The following is a 16,920-nucleotide window of genomic DNA, read 5'->3' on the forward strand; positions in this document are numbered from 1 at the left end:
CCAACTATGGGGCCCTAACAAAACCAGCCCCCCAAAAAAGATAGAAAAATGGGAGAAAGCACAGAGCCGTGTATCTAAGCGAAAGTGAATAGCAAACCTGAAAAAGCCGAATGTTTATTTGACTTTTTCGGGAATCGCCTATTTGGCTTCAGGAAGCTTCCCGGGTTTTGGCATTCAGTAAAACCAAAACCCGAATATTGCCGAAACGGCTAATTTCAGATTTGTTTTTAGTTTGGGTATATCAATATGCATAGAGCCCTGTGGTGCAGAGTGGTAAGCTGCAGTAGTGCAATTAAAAGTTCTGCTCACAATCTGAGTTTGATCCCGGCAGAAGTCGGTTTCAGGTAGCCGGATCCAGGTTGACTCAGCCTTCCATCCTTCTGAGGTCGGTAAAATGAGTACCCAGCTTGCTGGGGGTAAAGTGTAGATGACTGGGAAAGGCAATGGCAAACCACCCCATAAACATAGTCTGTCTAGTAAACGTCAGGATGTGGCATCACCCCGTGGGTCAGGAATGACCTGGTGCTTGCACAGGGAACTACCTTTACCTTTACCTATATCGATATGCACAAACCTAGTTGGAATTATATCTGGGGTTTGGCTCTGCTTGCTCCTGACCACCAGTGGCCCACCGGGAAATTCCCTTGTGACTTAAATGGCCAGGCCTCCCCTGTGTGTGCACTGACAATCAGGGGAGAGCCCGGATGTGAGTTGTCAGGGAAAGAGGTTGTGGGATTCCTAAGCACCAGCAGGAGGAGATGTGAAGAGTTATCCTTTGGAAGATGAAGGCAGCCTGTGCTGGAAATAGCAAACTATTTTGTTGAGTGGCTCAAGTTTAATCCTTGGAGTTATGGGAGAGGCCATTCTAGTGTTTCTTCTCGAACGCCCTGAGAAGTGTGACCGGTCGTGGCCACTGGGCTGTGGTTTCTTTGTTCCAAAAGACCCTGGTGAAAGAGGGGAAATAAATCATCCCACCTCTCTGGAAATCTACTTCCCAAACTGTGGACAGCCTGTCCTGTGCCTTGTTTACAGACTGCTCTCTGCATAGGGGTGACCACTCACCCCCTTCCATGTGACAGTGTGTCAGCCTCGAGGAAACACGACCCTCTTCCCAACCGATTCTGCCAGCCGAAGCACATGTGACCCTTGAGATAAATTATAAATAGACAAGGGGAGCTGCTGCAGACAAAGTGCAGACACCTAAAGAGTTAGCTTGAAGGGTCAGCCGGCAAAGCATCATTCGAGAGCCAAGTCGGTCTCCTAGAAGGAGATCCTGAGTCGTTCTCTGCAGCGTCTGTCGCCTGCCAGTAAGGATATAACTTGGAAGAAGCCCTGAACAGAGTGATGGATTACCAGTCGAGCATCATTCGAGACTCTAATCCCATGGAGAACCTGGAGAAGCAGTTGATCTGCCCCATCTGCCTGGAGATGTTCTCCAAACCTGTGGTGATCTTACCCTGCCAGCACAACCTATGCAGGAAATGTGCCAATGACGTCTTCCAGGTCAGTGTGCATCCAAAATGTCCAAGGTGGGGTATGTTTTAAACTGTTTGGCCTTTGCTAAGATTTAAAACTTCAGTGCTTGAGGGCTTACAGAAGAGCGTCAGGGTCATGTTAGCGGAAGTTCTGTGAATGGGTGGCCTTCTGATGCTAACAAGGTGAACACGGAAGGCCATTTTCACAAGAAGGGGCTTTTCCTTAAATGTCTATAACCATTCTATTTTGGCTGCCTGGAATGTATGTTTCTCATTCACAGTGGACACAGAATTTACTAGTTAGCTGGAGCCAGTCTCCAGTGAGCATTTTTGAAGTGAAAACAATCTAAGAGCTGTTGGGTGCCATGACCTGAGTAAATGCTAGTCCTTGTAGAAACTTTTATTGCTATTCTAAGTAGAGTTACGTACTTTTGAGTCCATTGGTGGGCTTCGAAGGAAGTAACTTTGCCTAGGATTGCCCTGTTTGTCTCTGATTGAAAGTGGTTTTTAAATCTCTTCTCTGGAACCCTTCATCCCAATCCTATGCATATTTACTGAGTTCCCAAGGAAGTGCGCACAAGATTGCAGCCTTGAAACATGCGCAAGTAAGCAGGTATAGAATGTGTAGCAAGAGGTCTGTACAGGTGTGCTTCTTCAAGTTGTCTATGCATCTTCAATATCCCTTGTATACTGAACAAAGGTCTCTGTCTTGGTGTTGTCTTTTGCTGTCCAAGGCCCTCTCCTTTTTTATGGGGATGCAACGAACCCCTTGAGCTTGGTAAGCATCGGTTCTGGCCTACAGCCCCTCAGCTTGCCTGGCCAGCCATAAACACCCCTCTTCATACAAGAGAACTAATTCCCTCTTCTTATGATAGAGGAATGCTGGCTAGGAACCAGCCGATAAGAGCACTTGTCGCTTAGGGGCCCCATTTTACTCCTGACGCAGACTTCCACAGCTGTGTTGTAGTGAGCCTCCAAGGTAACAAAACAACAGGGGAGGGAAGAGAAAACGGCCTCCGTTTGCTGGAAGAGCGCTCAAAGTTTTCCAAAAGGATTTACGGTTTGGCAGGCTGGGGAGAGGGACCTGCTGACACCGAAGCCGGGCCTGTCACTAACTGTTTATAACCAAGGGCTGCATCCCTCAAGGAGGGTTCTCGATGTTGCTTCCAGTGAGGAGAAGCTGTGCACACAACAAACACCTGTGTGTGCCCATTTCCCCGGCGCACCTGGTTTTTCCACAGGGAAGTGATGCCCTGCCTAGCCCTGGAGCAGAATTGTGGGGAAAGATCCCAAGAGTTGCTTCTGGAAATGGAGAGATACATAATCCATTTCCCGCCCAAAAGGACGATCCAAATAGAATCTCATTAATACTAACAACAGGCCAGAGGCAGGGGGGGGGGGGATTCTGCAGGATACAGACCTTGGGGATTGCTACAGGAGCCAATTGAGGCCTGGTCATCAATAGGGTTGCCAACCTCCAGGTACTAGCTGGAGATCTCCTGCTATTACAACTGATCTCCAGCCGATAGAGATCAGTTCACCCGGAGAAAATGGCCGCTTTGGCAATTGGACTCTTATGGCGTTGAAGTCCCTCCCCTCCCCAAACCCCGCCCTCCTCAGGCTCCGACCCAAAAACCTCCCACCGGTGGCAAAGAGGGCCCGGCAACCCCAGTCATCAAGCACGGCCCACAGACCCAGCCAAATGGTCCTCCGTTTTGCAGATCTGTGGCCCATTTACAGGTGGCAAATTGTTTGAGGGAACATTTTGTAGAGGAGGATAGGAAGGCAGTTAAATCTTTACCAGCACAAATCCATTGGTCAGTTGAACATCTGTTTGCACGTCAATGCAAAACAGAACCAGACAATGGGGCAAATCAGTTATTAAAAAATCAACTTTGTGCACTGAAGACTACAGACTGCTAAAGCAATTTCTGTTCTTGCATCTGCACAGAGTTGGGGGTGTTGTTGTTCCTGGCAATGCATTTCTGCGCAGATGTTCCTTTATGAAGCACGAGGGTAGCTTGTCCCTCGTCTGTCCACTAGGAACCCTGTTGGGATGGTGGGTGCGCAAGATGAAGCCACATCATTAGGTCACAAGGAGCTGTCTTTTATCCCCAACACTCTTTGTGTGTGTGCAAAGTGCTGTCAAGTCGCAGCCGATTTATGGTGACCCTTTATAGGGTTTTCAAGGCAAGAGACTAACAGAGATGGTTTGCCAGTGCCTTCGTCTGCATAACAACCCCGGTATTCCTTGGTGATCTCCCATCCAACTACTAACCAGGGCTGACCCTGCTCAGATTCCGAGAGCTGACAAGATTGGGCTATACTATGCTGCCTTCCCTCCACTAACACTCTTTAGGGATTGTCAAATAATAAAATTCCATTGTGTCCCTCTCCCCAGTCATTTGCTACAAAAGAAATAAATGCAACCTGCTATTCAAATATAGGACTTCTGCTCAACTGCAGAAGGCAAATCCCAGTTCAGTCCTATGAATAATTAGGCACACCAAAATCCAGTCAAATCTGAATGGGATTGGTCTGAAAACTGATCAAGGGATTGGAGCACCTGTCCATGGTGGTTCCCAATGAAGCTGACCTGTGGTACATTTCAGAATTGTCATCTTCTTCACAGAAGTTCTGGCATTCACTGCAAGGTGCCATAGCCACTAGTCTATATGGCGTTTTACAGAGGAATAGACAGACTGATAGGTTAAATGAACGGCAATTAGCTAGGTAGAATCTCCACATTCAGAGCAGCCTACCTCTGGATACTAGCAACTGGGGATTGTATCAAGTATTCAGAGCTGGACTGGATAACATGCACTGTTTATGTGGCATAAACAGGATTTTGGCTACCCATGGTTAAAAAGCAAAGGCTTCCAGGACTATGATGGGGTTGGGTCTAAAGGCAATTCTTATATCCAAGATGGGATTTCATTTTATATTTGTCAATGTATTTAGATTTCTCCTTTAGGGCTCTGGTGACAACCAAATAAGGATATGCAAAATATTCTCATAAAAACCAGAACAGAAGCTGTTCTTTTGGGGAGTTTCCACCAATCTGCATATTTTGCAGAGTGGGACTTTATTACTTTCCCCACCTGCTGCAGGCCACTGGACACCTCCAAATTTTGATCCTGAGCATTAGCAGACCCTCAGGAACTGCTAGGGTTGCCAGGTTTCTCTTCACCATCGGCGGGAGGTGAACTTGCCACACCTTTGAAATTGCCACAGTTGGCACAAATGGAAATGTTGTTCCAACGGAGGAACCACATGGTTGGATACATCTTTTCCCATTTATATCTGTTTCCCATTATGGAATTCAAGGCATGGTGCATTTTTTTACTGAGACATTTATACACTGCTTTTCTTCTCAGTATTGTCCTTCACCCTCCATTTTATCCTCACAACCCTGTGAGGTAGGTTAGGCTGAGAGTGAGTGACTGCCCCAAGGTCACCCAGAGAGTTTCCATGGGGATTTGAACCCAAGTCTCCAAGGCCAACATTTGAGCTGCTACCACCATGCTAGCGCTAAGGTTTTCAGGAACTCTACCGCCCAGGTACTGAACAGGGCCAGAGCTTCTTAGCTTCAGCAAGTCAGATATATCATGTACCTTCCAACCGTACCTGATGGGAATAAAGAAGCAATCATAAACTAGTTGCTAATCTTTGATTCAATTGAAAAAGTCAGTTGGTTCTGGCCACCAATTACCAGCCCCAATCAAACTGTGCTGGCAACCATTCCAAAGTGATTCAGACTGGGGCCGAAGAGTCATGTTTTAATGACAAACACTGTGTACCCAACATGTTGGGATAATTTCCAATCGTTTTGGGAGGGACACTGATTAATTGTTCTTATCCGCACATTGGACGGTTGTGACTGCGCTTGAATAGCTGAGATCTCAGAACAGACGGTGGAAGGGGTGCAAGAAAAGTTGAGTTTGGTGGAGGCTCCTTGACCTTTAACCTTATGTCATGTATGGCACCTGCAGGCTGCTAACCCATACTGGCAAACTAGCCGTGGAACAACCATATCGGGCGGGCGGTTCCGTTGTCCTTCCTGCCGCCACGAAGTCATCTTGGACCGGCATGGAGTCTACGGCCTCCAGAGGAATCTACTGGTGGAGAACATCATTGACATCTACAAACAGGAATACTCCAGGTTGGTACTCCTTGAACTTTTGATCCTCTGAGTAGGTAAGGCTGGCCTTGGCAGACCAAAGGTCTGACTCAGTCTAGAAAATGAAATCTCAGGGAGACATTTACCAACGGTGATGCCACGGCTTTTACTCTAGACAATATCCCCTCAGAGGATCTACATTAATCCACACTCATTGTGGAGTCCATGAAAACTGGCACAATAGAAAGAGGTCCAGATATAGGAGAGAAGGTACTGATGAGATTTTGAGGGGTGTTTGAAGTCACATCCAGAGCAAAGAAAGGGCATTCACTTCCCAAAATAACATTATGGGATCTGCAGATACAGAACTTGCTTCTCGGACGCTTTGGCACGCACAGTAAAAAGATCTAAACATAACCTCACTAAGGAGGTTAATATTAGAGATGAAATGGGAGCCAGTCCAGTTTCTACTGTATGTAGAGATGTCCAAGTTCTAGTCTTCATTCCTCTCCCATATCATAACTCTCATAAGAATGGATTCATTTTTACAACCTGGGCATCTCTGCATATATGTTTGCCATGCAAAGGTTTTAGGTAAAGGTCCCCTGTGCAAGCACCGGGTCATTCCTGACCCATGGGGTGACGTCACATCCCGACGTTTTCTAGGCAGACTTTGTTTTGCGGGGTGGTTTGCCAGTGCCTTCCCCAGTCATCTTCCCTTTACCCCCAGCGAGCTGGGTACAGTTTTACACCTACAAAATTGCAAATGAAAAACAAGATGAAATACATTGGCAGCCATGTTTGCATGGAGAGCAGTTTTCATTGAATAAATCCCAGACTAATTACAGCTTTGTTCTTACAGGAAAGATAGTAAAGGGAGGAAGGATTAGGAATACCTCATACTTCTTTAAATAGGTAAAGGTAGCCCCTGTGCAAGCACTGGGCCATTCCTGACCCAAGGGGTGACGTCACATCCCAATGTTTACTAGGCAGACTATGTTTACAGGGTGGTTTGCCAGTGCCTTCCCCAGTCATCTACACTTTACCCCCAGCAAGCTGGGTATTCATTTTACTGACCTCGGAAGGATGGAAGGCTGAGTCAACTGTGAGCCGGTTACGTGAAACCGACTTCCGTCGGGATCGAACTCAGGTCCCGAGCAGAGCTTTTGACTGCAGTACTGCAGCTTACCCCTCTGCACCACGGGGCTCCTACTTCTTTAAATACAAGGGTATATTTCCAGGAGATGCGGCACACAATCTTCACAGCACTCCCCTTCTTCCTTCATCAGTTATCAAACCACAGTTCTATTGGGCATGCATCTCACATGATTTCCCTCTTTCCATGCTGTATCAGAAGCATGGGCTCACACTTCCTCCGCTAGCTCTTCCACCTGTCACGTAAGGCTATTATCTTGAGTATCTGTTCCACCTTTGGGCCATCTTTGTCCTGCTTGTGCGTTTTGAAGGCCAAACCCTGTTCTGCCAGCAGAAGCACTTTGCCCTGGTGGAAATGTTGGGTCTTAGATAGCGAGATTTGTTACATGTCAGACAGTCAAGGGTTAATTAGCCAAATGGTCAGGAAGAGCAGATCACCATTGCATTCATGTCATATGGTCACGTAGGCAAAGTAATCTGCATTTTACTGCCTTGGTATATCCTTTGTTTGAAAGAGAAACCGCTGCCCAGTTACTTTTTAGTTACCAACCTGCAAGCATGGAAGAGCACATTCTCCCTGTGAGAATGGCTACGTCTCCGCCTGATGCAAAACGTTTGGGAGGCTTCTTTTGCCAGGGAACAGAACTACAAGATCTAGCCATATGTATGTAGCAGTCGTCCCACATCTTTATTTTAAAAGCAAATACACTCTGGGGAGGGGAAATCTTAGAGTGGTGAAGTGGCTGGGGAGAGAGGCGTGCTCCATCCTTTCTACACCAGCTATTTCCCTCATCTAAATCAATCCACTCAATGTCCTCCCCCAGGGCTTCAAATATATGTTTCCCATGCAAAGGATGAGTGGGCAGAGGGCTAAACATTCCCTCTGTCCCTTCCCCACTCTAAAGCAAATGAACTTTTTAAACAAAGGTATTGTTGAAGCGCTAAATGTTTTAGTCTATGACATAAAATGTGCTCCTGGGGCAAATCTGCTCACTTTGCCCTGTGCCAGATCCCCGAAGTTGAAGGAACCGTGCCAGCTTGCTTCTCTTGTGTTTTCCCTCAGCCGGCCCTTTAAGAAGGGAAATCACCCCATGTGCAAGGAGCACGAAGACGAGAAGATCAACATCTACTGCTTAACCTGTGAGGTGCCCACCTGCTCCATGTGCAAAGTCTTTGGGGCTCACAAAGACTGCGAAGTGGCGCCCCTTCAGAGCGTCTTTCAGGGTCAGAAGGTACGAACTGAGGCTCGGTTTTGGCTTTTCGACTGTTTCATACTTATTTAGGATATACTCATTAGATTTTCAGAGGAATACCTGTAATGTCTGCTTTGAATGGTCTGCCAGTGTGGTGTAGTGGTTAAGAGCGGTGGTTTGGAGCAGTGGACTCTGATCTGGAGAACCGGGTTTGATTCTCCACTCTTCCACATGAGCGGCGGAGGCTAATCTGGTGAACTGGATTTGTTTCCCCACTCCTCCACATGAAGCCAGCTGGGTGACCTTGGGCTGGTCACAGCTCTCTCAGCCCCACCTACCTCACAGGGTGTCTGTTGTGGGGAGGGGAAGGGAAGGCGATTGTAAGCTGGTTTGATTCTTCCTTAAGTGGTGGAGAAAGTGGGCCTATAAAAACCAACATTATTATTATTACTCTATGATGAAAAAACGGCACCATGTAATCACATTTGGATATATGATTAGCAAAAGGAAAGGAAGCCAGACTCTGCCCTTGCTCTGAATGGGGGTGAAGAGAATTCCTTCTCATCGCCAAGGCAATGGGGCAGACACTCTGTTTTGCCATAATTAGGTCATTTGACCACAGTGAAGCAAAATATTAGCCCGATTTCCTTTGCGACTCGGGAATCCTCGGTTTTGCTCAGTTAAGAAGGTTCCCAAAAAGACAAAAGTGAGCCCCCCCCCCTTTTTAGGACATATGAAACTGCTGCTGAACCCCCACCTGAATTGGCAATGGTAGGCCATCTGTCCATCCACTACCACCTGTCTTTCTGATTGAGGGACTCGGATAGTTCCCTGGTACACAGTCTGAAAACCCATTGGATTAAGGCCAAAGAGGGCTTCTCCACTGTTACAGAACTTTGGCATCGGACCGACACGTTTCCACACCAGGGCAAAGGGTGCCGTTCCTTGACTGTAGAGGAGTTCACATCTAGCCAATGGGGAATGCAGATGAGCTCTTTGGGTGGGAGGGATCTTCTCCCAATTGGGCCAAGAGGCCACTGGAGACGCTAGGATGTGCTGCGCTGTGCCTTTCAGGAATAGCTTCCCAGCCTGAATGCAGCAGGTCAGAATATACAGATGACTGCAGTCCCCAAGCAGTCGCTGGAAGGTTATATTTAGTGTCAACAGTGACGAGGAGGCCGCAAGGTCTAGGAAAAGCATTCCCAAGGGAGAAGCTGGGTGGGTGAACATCTCTCCCGGGGCATCATGCATGGAATCAACGGGCCATGGTTTATCTTCCAGATTTTAATCCCACAGTGTAATATGGGGTTGAGCACATCAATCACACAATCCCTTTCTATTAACTTGGGTATTGTTGCTGCTACCACTAATTCCCTTTAAGCAACCTTCTTCCACCCTGAACAGCTTCACACGCCTGCTAATGTTTGTGAGAATCACTGCCATACGGTAATGGAATGGAGAGAGGATTGACAAACTGTTGACCCTCCCCTCCAACTTCCAGTGTGGTGTAGTGGTTAAGAGCGGTGGTTTGGAGCGGTGGACTCTGATCTGGAGAACCGGGTTTGATTCCCCACTCCACGTGAGCGGCGCAGGCTAATCTGGTAAACTGGATTTGTTTCCCCACTCCTACGCATGGAGCCAGCTGGGTGACCTTGGGCTAGTCACACTCTCTCAGCCCCACCTATCTCACAGGGCGGGGGCTGTTGTGGGGCAGGGAAGGTGTTGGTAAGCCGGTTTGATTCTTCCTTAAGTGGTAGAGAAAGTCAGCATATAAAAACCAACCCTTCTTCTTCAATTATACATTAAATTAGAGCCAGTTCTTAGGACCATAGTGACTTGTTAAGAACATGGGTTGAGTGGACCCCCAGGGATGCCATCCTGCAGCGAGAACCAGTTCTACAAATAGGGTCGCCCTACATCCAGCTTGCAATGCAACTTGGACTTCCCATCCCAGGGCTCTTGGAATGGGCCCTGGTTTAATTACTGTAGTTTGAGTGGCAAGCCAGCATTGAGCAATGGCTTCATGTGGCCAAATTTGCACACAGCCCAGACCGAACTCTGCATGGCACACTGCCAACATGCCAACTTGGCTGTGTGAACCTGCCACAAATTCACTGGACTCCTTTCAGCCCCTGAAAAATGCTGATTTGTGCCAGCCTGTCCCAAGCCATCTGGTGTCGAGAGACAATGTGTGGTGCAGTTTCATAAATGGGTTACATGCAGGGTGCCAGCAGGTGGGGGAGACCATGGCTATGAGACTACCTCTCCTGGTACACGCCCCCCCCCCCCCGAGAGCTTTACGTTCAGTGAGCAACAACTTACTGGTGGTCCCCAGCCTGCGGAGTGTGCAGCTGTCCTAGACAAGGGCTTTTTCGGCTCAAGTAACATCAGGGCCCTGCGGGACCTAAATGAGTGCCACAGGGCCACGTTGGCAATTGGACTCTATAGCATTGAAGTCCCTCCCCCAAACCTCGCCTTCCTCAGGCTCCACCCCCAAAACCTCCTGCTGGTGGCGAAGAGGGACCCGGCAACCCTAGGGACAAACCCAGCCTCTCCAAAATCAAACCTACACAAAGTACAGATCACTGCCAAATTCCTGAATACCCAGCCTCCTTGAATACCCCTTTCGCCTCCCTGTTTCCTCAGCTGTTCTCCTCTCACCGTTCTCTAAAGCAACAGCCCAAGCGTCTTCTCTGGCCTGAAATCTATTCTTATCTTCTTCCCTCACAGACTGAGCTGACCAACTGCATCTCTATGTTGGTGGCAGGGAATGACAGAGTCCAGACGATCATCAGCCAGCTGGAAGAGTCCTGCAAAACCACCGAGGTGAGGAATGCAGCGAATGGGCTGAGCTCTCCGAAATCCGAGCGGCGGAAGGGAAACCCAACCCTGACCGACGGCCAAGGAAGGGCTTGGGAGACGTAGCCCCTCTCTGAAGCTCGGTGGCTTCCCCCTTCCAAATCTGGGCATCTAAAGCAGGGGAGAGGACTATTTCCTTTGAGAGGAAGGAGTTGGCAGGAAGGGGAGGGACTGTGGCTCAGTGGTAGTGCCTCTGCTTGGCATGCGGAAGGTCCCAGGTTCAATCCCCGGCATCTCCGGTTAAAGGGACTAGGCAAGAAGGTGATGTGAAAGACCTGGGTCAGTACTTGGGAGGGAGACCTCCAAGAAGGACTCTTCAGAGGAAGGCAATGGCAAACCACCTCTGCTGAATCACTTGCCTTGAAAACCCCACCGGGGGTCGCTATAAGTCAGCTGTGACTTGACAGCGCTTTCAGCTGTGACTTGACAGCGCTTTACCCACACACATTGATGAGTGTGCACCTTCTGAGTGGATCTTTCCTTGGGTATGGCAGGCAAGCTGGGATGTCTCTTTGGAAGGCTTGAGAGTATGTCTGACCCTGAGCTCTCCTTCCTACACTCCCTTCTCGGCAAACAGCTCACTCGCTCACTCATTCATTCCCTGACAGGAGAACAGCCGGAAGGCAAAGCAGACCCTGTGCGAGAAGTTTGAAGCTCTGATCGCTATCCTGGAGGAGAAGAGGAGCGAACTGCTGGAGCGGATCTCCAAGGAGCAAGAGGAGAAAGTCGGGTTCATGCAGAACCTCATCCAGCAGTACAGAGAGCAATTGGAGAAGTCCAGCAAGCTGGTGGAGTCTGCCATTCAGTCCATGGAAGAAGAGGCGGGAGCTGCATTTCTCCTGGTGAGCCAGAGACCTGGGTAGAGTTGGGTGTCCACATGCCCTCAGTCCTCTGGATGGAGGCTGGCAGCTGGGGTTAAATTTATTTATTTAGAATATTTCTATACCAGCTCTTCAGGATCTTGCTTGAGGTAGCTTACAATTTAAAACCATGGTATTAAAACACAAGCCACTGAAGTTTGACCTTTTCCTTGCTTCTCTAGGCACAGGAGTGGATTAGGACAGTACCCAAATTAACGGGGGGCGAAAGAAGGAGGGTCTTGATGCTATTCATGAGCCTTACCAATTTGTCCCACCCTGTACTTTTCCAGAAACAGTAGCTAAGGGGGCTATCACAAAAGATATGGGGATCCTCCTCCCAAGCCCTCTATAGTTTGAACAGATTATTATACAATGCACAAATACTGCAATTTTGTCAGTGACTCTGTTTTGCTAACAATGCTGGCATAAACCATGGTTGAGAGCCAGCATGGTGTAGTGGTTAAGAGCGGTGGTTTGGAATGGCGGACTCTGATCTGGAGAACCGGGTTTGATTCCTCACTCCTCCACATAAGCTGTGGAGGCTAATCTGGTGAACTGGATTTGTTTCCCCATTCCTACACATGAAGCCTGCTGGGTGACCTTGGGCTAGTCACAGCTCTCCTAGAGCTCTCAGCCCCACCTACCTCACAGGGTGTCTGTTGTGGGTAGGGGAGGGTAAGGTGATTGTAAGCCAGTTTGATTCTTCCTTGAGTGGTAGAGAAAGTCGGCATATAAAAACCAACTCTTCTTCTTCTTAAAAGAGAGATGCCTTTCACAGGAACTAGTTCCTGGCCAGAGTAAAACTTGAACCCAGATCTCACAGAGGCGACCCCTACTCTTTTCCTCTTGCTTAGAAAGGCTTAACCTCCAATCTTCCACTTATGTGACAGTTACAAGGAATGTTTAACAACACTTAGCATTTACAAAGTGCTTTACATGCATTGTCTCTGAATTATTTGTACAGCCCGTGAGGTAGTTCAGTGTTACGGAGAGAGCTCTGAGCCTGACAGGTAGCAGCTTATCAAAGACTTATCGAAGACAGGTAGTAGCTTAACCAAGCCCATGGCAGAGGTGATATTTGAATCAGGTGCTTCCTGAGCCACTGTACAACAATAATTCTTTAGGGTTGGTGCCGCATTCCTAGTATGAGTTTGTGCGACACCTAAATTGAGTGGAAGTCCTTATAGACAACCTGGGAGGAACCAGAGAGGTTACTGGCCTGATTTTAAACCGAGCGATCATTGTTTACAAATGTTCTCTCTCCTTCTCTCTTTTTCAGACTGCCAAGCAGCTCATTAAAACGTAAGTCCTAGAACATTTGTTTTTTCCTGAGTTGCATGAATTACATAGAATTGTGGTTCTCAATAGTTTACCAGTTCCTAACAGGAAGCCCTCTCTCTGGTTGAAAGCATAAACACAAGGCTCCATTGACAAACTCAAGTTTGAATGGGCGCGCTCGTTTTTCGTCCCAGTTGCAAGACTCGACAGAAAGCCAGGGCTGGATGAATCATTTAAAACATGAATCATGTTGTAGGCCAGGATCCAAGTCATAGTGGACCCTGTGTTATGGTGTGACTTTAGCATCCTTTAGCAAGCTCTCTCGAGATGGTCCTCAGCATCCTCCAGTGGCCATGTTGTTAGTCTCAGCACTAAACAAGGCTTCTTCATTGTGAGAGATATCCTACAAAAAATTCCCTCCTCCCTACCTATTTTTTTTTTTTTTGCAATATGTTGGTTTTTTGGCCTTATCACTAATTTAACAAAGCACCCACCATTTTTGCCCTGACCTGGATGGCCCATGCTAGCCTGATCTCATCAGATCTTGGAAGCTAAGCATGGTTGGACCTGGTTATGATATGGATGGGAGACCACCAAGGAGAACAGGGTTGTTACGCAGAGGCAGGCAACGGCAAACCACTGCTGTTTGTCTCTTGCCTTGAATACCCTGCAGGGGTTGCCATAAGTTGGGTGCAACTTGACGGCACTTTCCACTACCACACACCATTTTGACAGGTGATATGTATATGGAAGAAGGGTTTGATGGGATGCAAGTAATACTTAACACATCCTGTAGAACTCAACGGTAGCTTCTGGAAACTCAACCAGGTAGTGTGGTGTAGTGGTAAGAGTGTTGGTCTAAGATTTGGGAGACCCAGGGTCGGATTCGACCCTGCCACTGAAGCTTTTGGGGAGGGGCTTGGGCCAGTCACTACAGGATCACTGTGACAGATTTGACTTCTGCTGGCAATCTGCCCCACAGTACTCCATCTTGGGTGGCTTCCAGTTTGACCTCTGATAAAGCCAGCTCAGAAAAAAAGGGGGGTTTAGGACAAAGCAAGCCCACCTAGCCCAGTTTTGGAGGGGAAGGGGGGTCCCTTCTGAATACTGTTTTCTGCATGTCATTCTGCTGCTCTAGGCCAAGGTACACTGGCTTGAATTTCTGGAAAGACTGTGCTGGAAATTTGCATTAAATCCTTTTTTCCCCCATTCTGTTTCTTCCGCAGACTTGTAGAGGCATCAAAGGGAAGTCAATTGGAGAAGATCGAACCTGGTTTTGAAAACATGGATTGTTTCACCCTTGACCTAGAACACGTCACAGAAACACTGAGAGCAATAGACTTTGAAGCAGGTGAGGTAACTTGGCCTCCGGTCAATGGGGGGGGGGGAGAATAATTTGAACCTTGAAAGCTGCTCAGTCTGAAGGTTCAGAACAAAGTCAGGGGCTTTATAGGATGAGGTGAAACTCTATTGGCCCTTGGAGCTACTTTGACGATTGAAAATTTGCTAACTGTAATACTACTTTATGACTATTTGTAGTCATGAAGTGACTATTTGCTCAAGCAGACAACACGGGAGTTCTCTCCTCCAGCAAGCTACCATAGAGACACACAGAATAGTGTGCTTGGGTGTTCCTGACATCATCAGTGGCTGAATTCCCTGGTACCAAATGTCAAAATTAATGCCGGAGTATGCCAAGGGAGGGGCAGTGGCTCAGTGGTGGAGCCTCTGCTTAGCATGCAGAAGGTCCCAGGTTCATCCCCGGCATCTCCAGTTAAAGGGACTAGGCAAGGAGGTGATGTGAAAGACCTCTGCCTGAGACCCTGGAGAGCTGCTGCCACTCTGAGTAGACAATACTAACTTTGATGGACTGAGGGTCTGGTTCAGTATAAGGCAGCTTCATGTGTTCATGTGATAATTTTTTGGAGTAAATTAATTTCAGCTCAAATTGCCTCTGTCTTCTCTGTGGCTGATATCTATAACCCTGTCTTGAAGATACCACATCCTCTTGTGTTAACAGTACCTCAGGAAGGAAACATGTTTGTCTTTCAAAGCAAGATAATTAATTATCAGCTGAATCATAAGCAGGGTTTCTGAATATCGAGCAAAGCCCATTTGACACCAAAGACTTTCTGAGAACCCCCAAAACCTTTTGGGTTTTGCTCGTAAACACGTCGCCCTTTCCCGAGTCAGAATAACCAGAAGTGACCCCTTGGTAGAAACCAGGAGCCTCAAAGGGATTCAGCTTCCTAAATTATTTTTCTCCCTTCCCTTTGAAGATGAGGACGATGAAGAGCTAAACGAGGAAGAAGAAACGGAAGAGGAAGATACTCAAGTTGGCAATGTGGATGGTACGCAGCAAGCCTCGGGAATCTCACGTTACTTCCATGCAGGGACAATTGCTCGTTCTGCTCTGACTGCCTTTGCATTTGCAGCAGCCGCAGTGCTTCCACATGGAGATCATATTTTCCTCTACCATCCACCTTCCCCACCACCCTCTGTGGGTTTTTTGGGAGTTTTTTGCTTTTGTATATTATTGGTAGTCAGTTTTCACTACTGATAATTTTTAAAGAAATGTCCAAAAGTCTGCTAGCAGTGGTGGGTTGGGGTGGGACAGTGGGTGGCAGAGGAAATTATGCTGGATGTGGCACTTGTAATGTTTTGGAGTGGTGGACTCTGATCTGGAGAACCGGGTTTGATTCCCCACTCCTCCACATGAGCGGTGGACGCTAATCTGGTGAACCCGGTTGGTTTCCCCACTCCTACACATGAAGCCAGCTGGGTGACCTTGGGATAGTCACAGCTCTCTTCGAGCTCTCTCAGCCTCACCTACCTCACAGGGTGTCTGTTGTGGGGAGGGAAAGAGAAGGTGATTGTAAGCCGGTTTGATTCTCCCTTAAGTGGTAGAGAAAGTTGGCATATAAAAAACTCTTCTTCTTCTTCTTGATGTGGGTGGAGAGGTGCAGAACTCTGCCCTTTCCTTTCCACGCTTTTCTAAAGCTGCTTTGGTTATGACCTTCCAAGAAAAATTCTACAAAGCAAGTTTGGGAAAAATCACGGCACAGCTGGGGGAAAACCTGGAAGGTTGAAGGAAGCACAACACCTGTTCAGAAGCCGAAATTAAACCTTCTGAAGTTTGGGGGAGGAGATGTGGAGCAAGAACTCCATGTGGAAGCAACCTAACTATCCGTGCACATTCTAAAAAAAATCTGTCTGCACACACCATAGGGATGCCATGGAAAATGGCATTCATGCGTCAGGTTCTCCCGGTCCTCTTCTGTAATACATAGGATAACTTTACCTTTGATGCAGCATCCTCACAGAGATTCTTCTGTCACTCCACATCAGTGGCTGCCGACTAATGGAAACAGAGAAATGGACAAAGTGATAATGTCACGCCACAGAGATGCCATTTTCCATGGTATCGCCGTGGCATATATATATAATGGTTCAACAGAGAGCACAGTGGCCTATTTTCCCCTGTACTTTCCCAGATGCTTCCACAAGGCACCTGGGAGCGGGCCATTTTCAGCAACAGGATACTGAGGTGGATTAACCATTGACCCAAACCCCCAAAGGTTGCTGTTATTGTGTTATCAAGTCACAATGTGCTAATTTTTCTGAATGAAGCTAGTTTCAGTAGGCCCAACAAAACAGTCAGGCTTATTTGATTGATTCTGACAGCTCTCAATTCCTCACTATAAAGCTACCATAACGGTTGAGCGGGGATTTAAGGTTTCTTTATTTGGGGTGGGGGGAAGTAACTCCATACATTTTGTAACTGCTATGAAGACTTAGGCTTATGCAGAAAATAGGATTTGATAGTTGCATCTAATAAACTTTACTAAAATATGTTGCTCAAACCATGCCTTAAACAAACCAGGGTTTATCATGATATCTGAATGCAACCTAACCCTTCCTCCGCTCCTGAATCAGGTTCTCTGAACATGTTTTCTTCACCCCTTCCAGGTTCTCAATAA

General features: G+C 47.5%; 1 protein-coding gene across 1 annotated transcript; it reads left to right on the forward strand.

Moving 5' to 3' along the window:
- The first annotated feature begins 1,181 nt into the window (after positions 1-1,181).
- TRIM63 (tripartite motif containing 63) lies at positions 1,182-16,920 on the forward strand. The gene is made up of 9 exons (XM_056846430.1): positions 1,182-1,503; positions 5,468-5,637; positions 7,814-7,982; positions 10,674-10,769; positions 11,411-11,644; positions 12,942-12,964; positions 14,167-14,291; positions 15,220-15,291; positions 16,910-16,920. The coding sequence occupies exons 1-9, from the start codon at positions 1,345-1,347 to the stop codon at positions 16,918-16,920; spliced, it is 1,059 nt and encodes a 352-aa protein (XP_056702408.1). The 5' UTR covers positions 1,182-1,344.

Source organism: Euleptes europaea, chromosome 3, assembly GCF_029931775.1.
Source record: "Euleptes europaea isolate rEulEur1 chromosome 3, rEulEur1.hap1, whole genome shotgun sequence".
NCBI classification, from domain to species: Eukaryota; Metazoa; Chordata; class Lepidosauria; order Squamata; family Sphaerodactylidae; genus Euleptes; species Euleptes europaea.

Bases quoted from the DNA above. Each gene is read 5' to 3' on its own strand.
- TRIM63 (XM_056846430.1), top strand. From the start codon at position 1,345: ATGGATTACCAGTCGAGCATCATTCGAGACTCTAATCCCATGGAGAAC. The intron at 5,638-7,813 runs GTTGGTACTCCT...GTTTTCCCTCAG, and splicing joins TACAAACAGGAATACTCCAG to CCGGCCCTTTAAGAAGGGAA. The intron at 7,983-10,673 runs GTACGAACTGAG...CTTCCCTCACAG, and splicing joins GCGTCTTTCAGGGTCAGAAG to ACTGAGCTGACCAACTGCAT.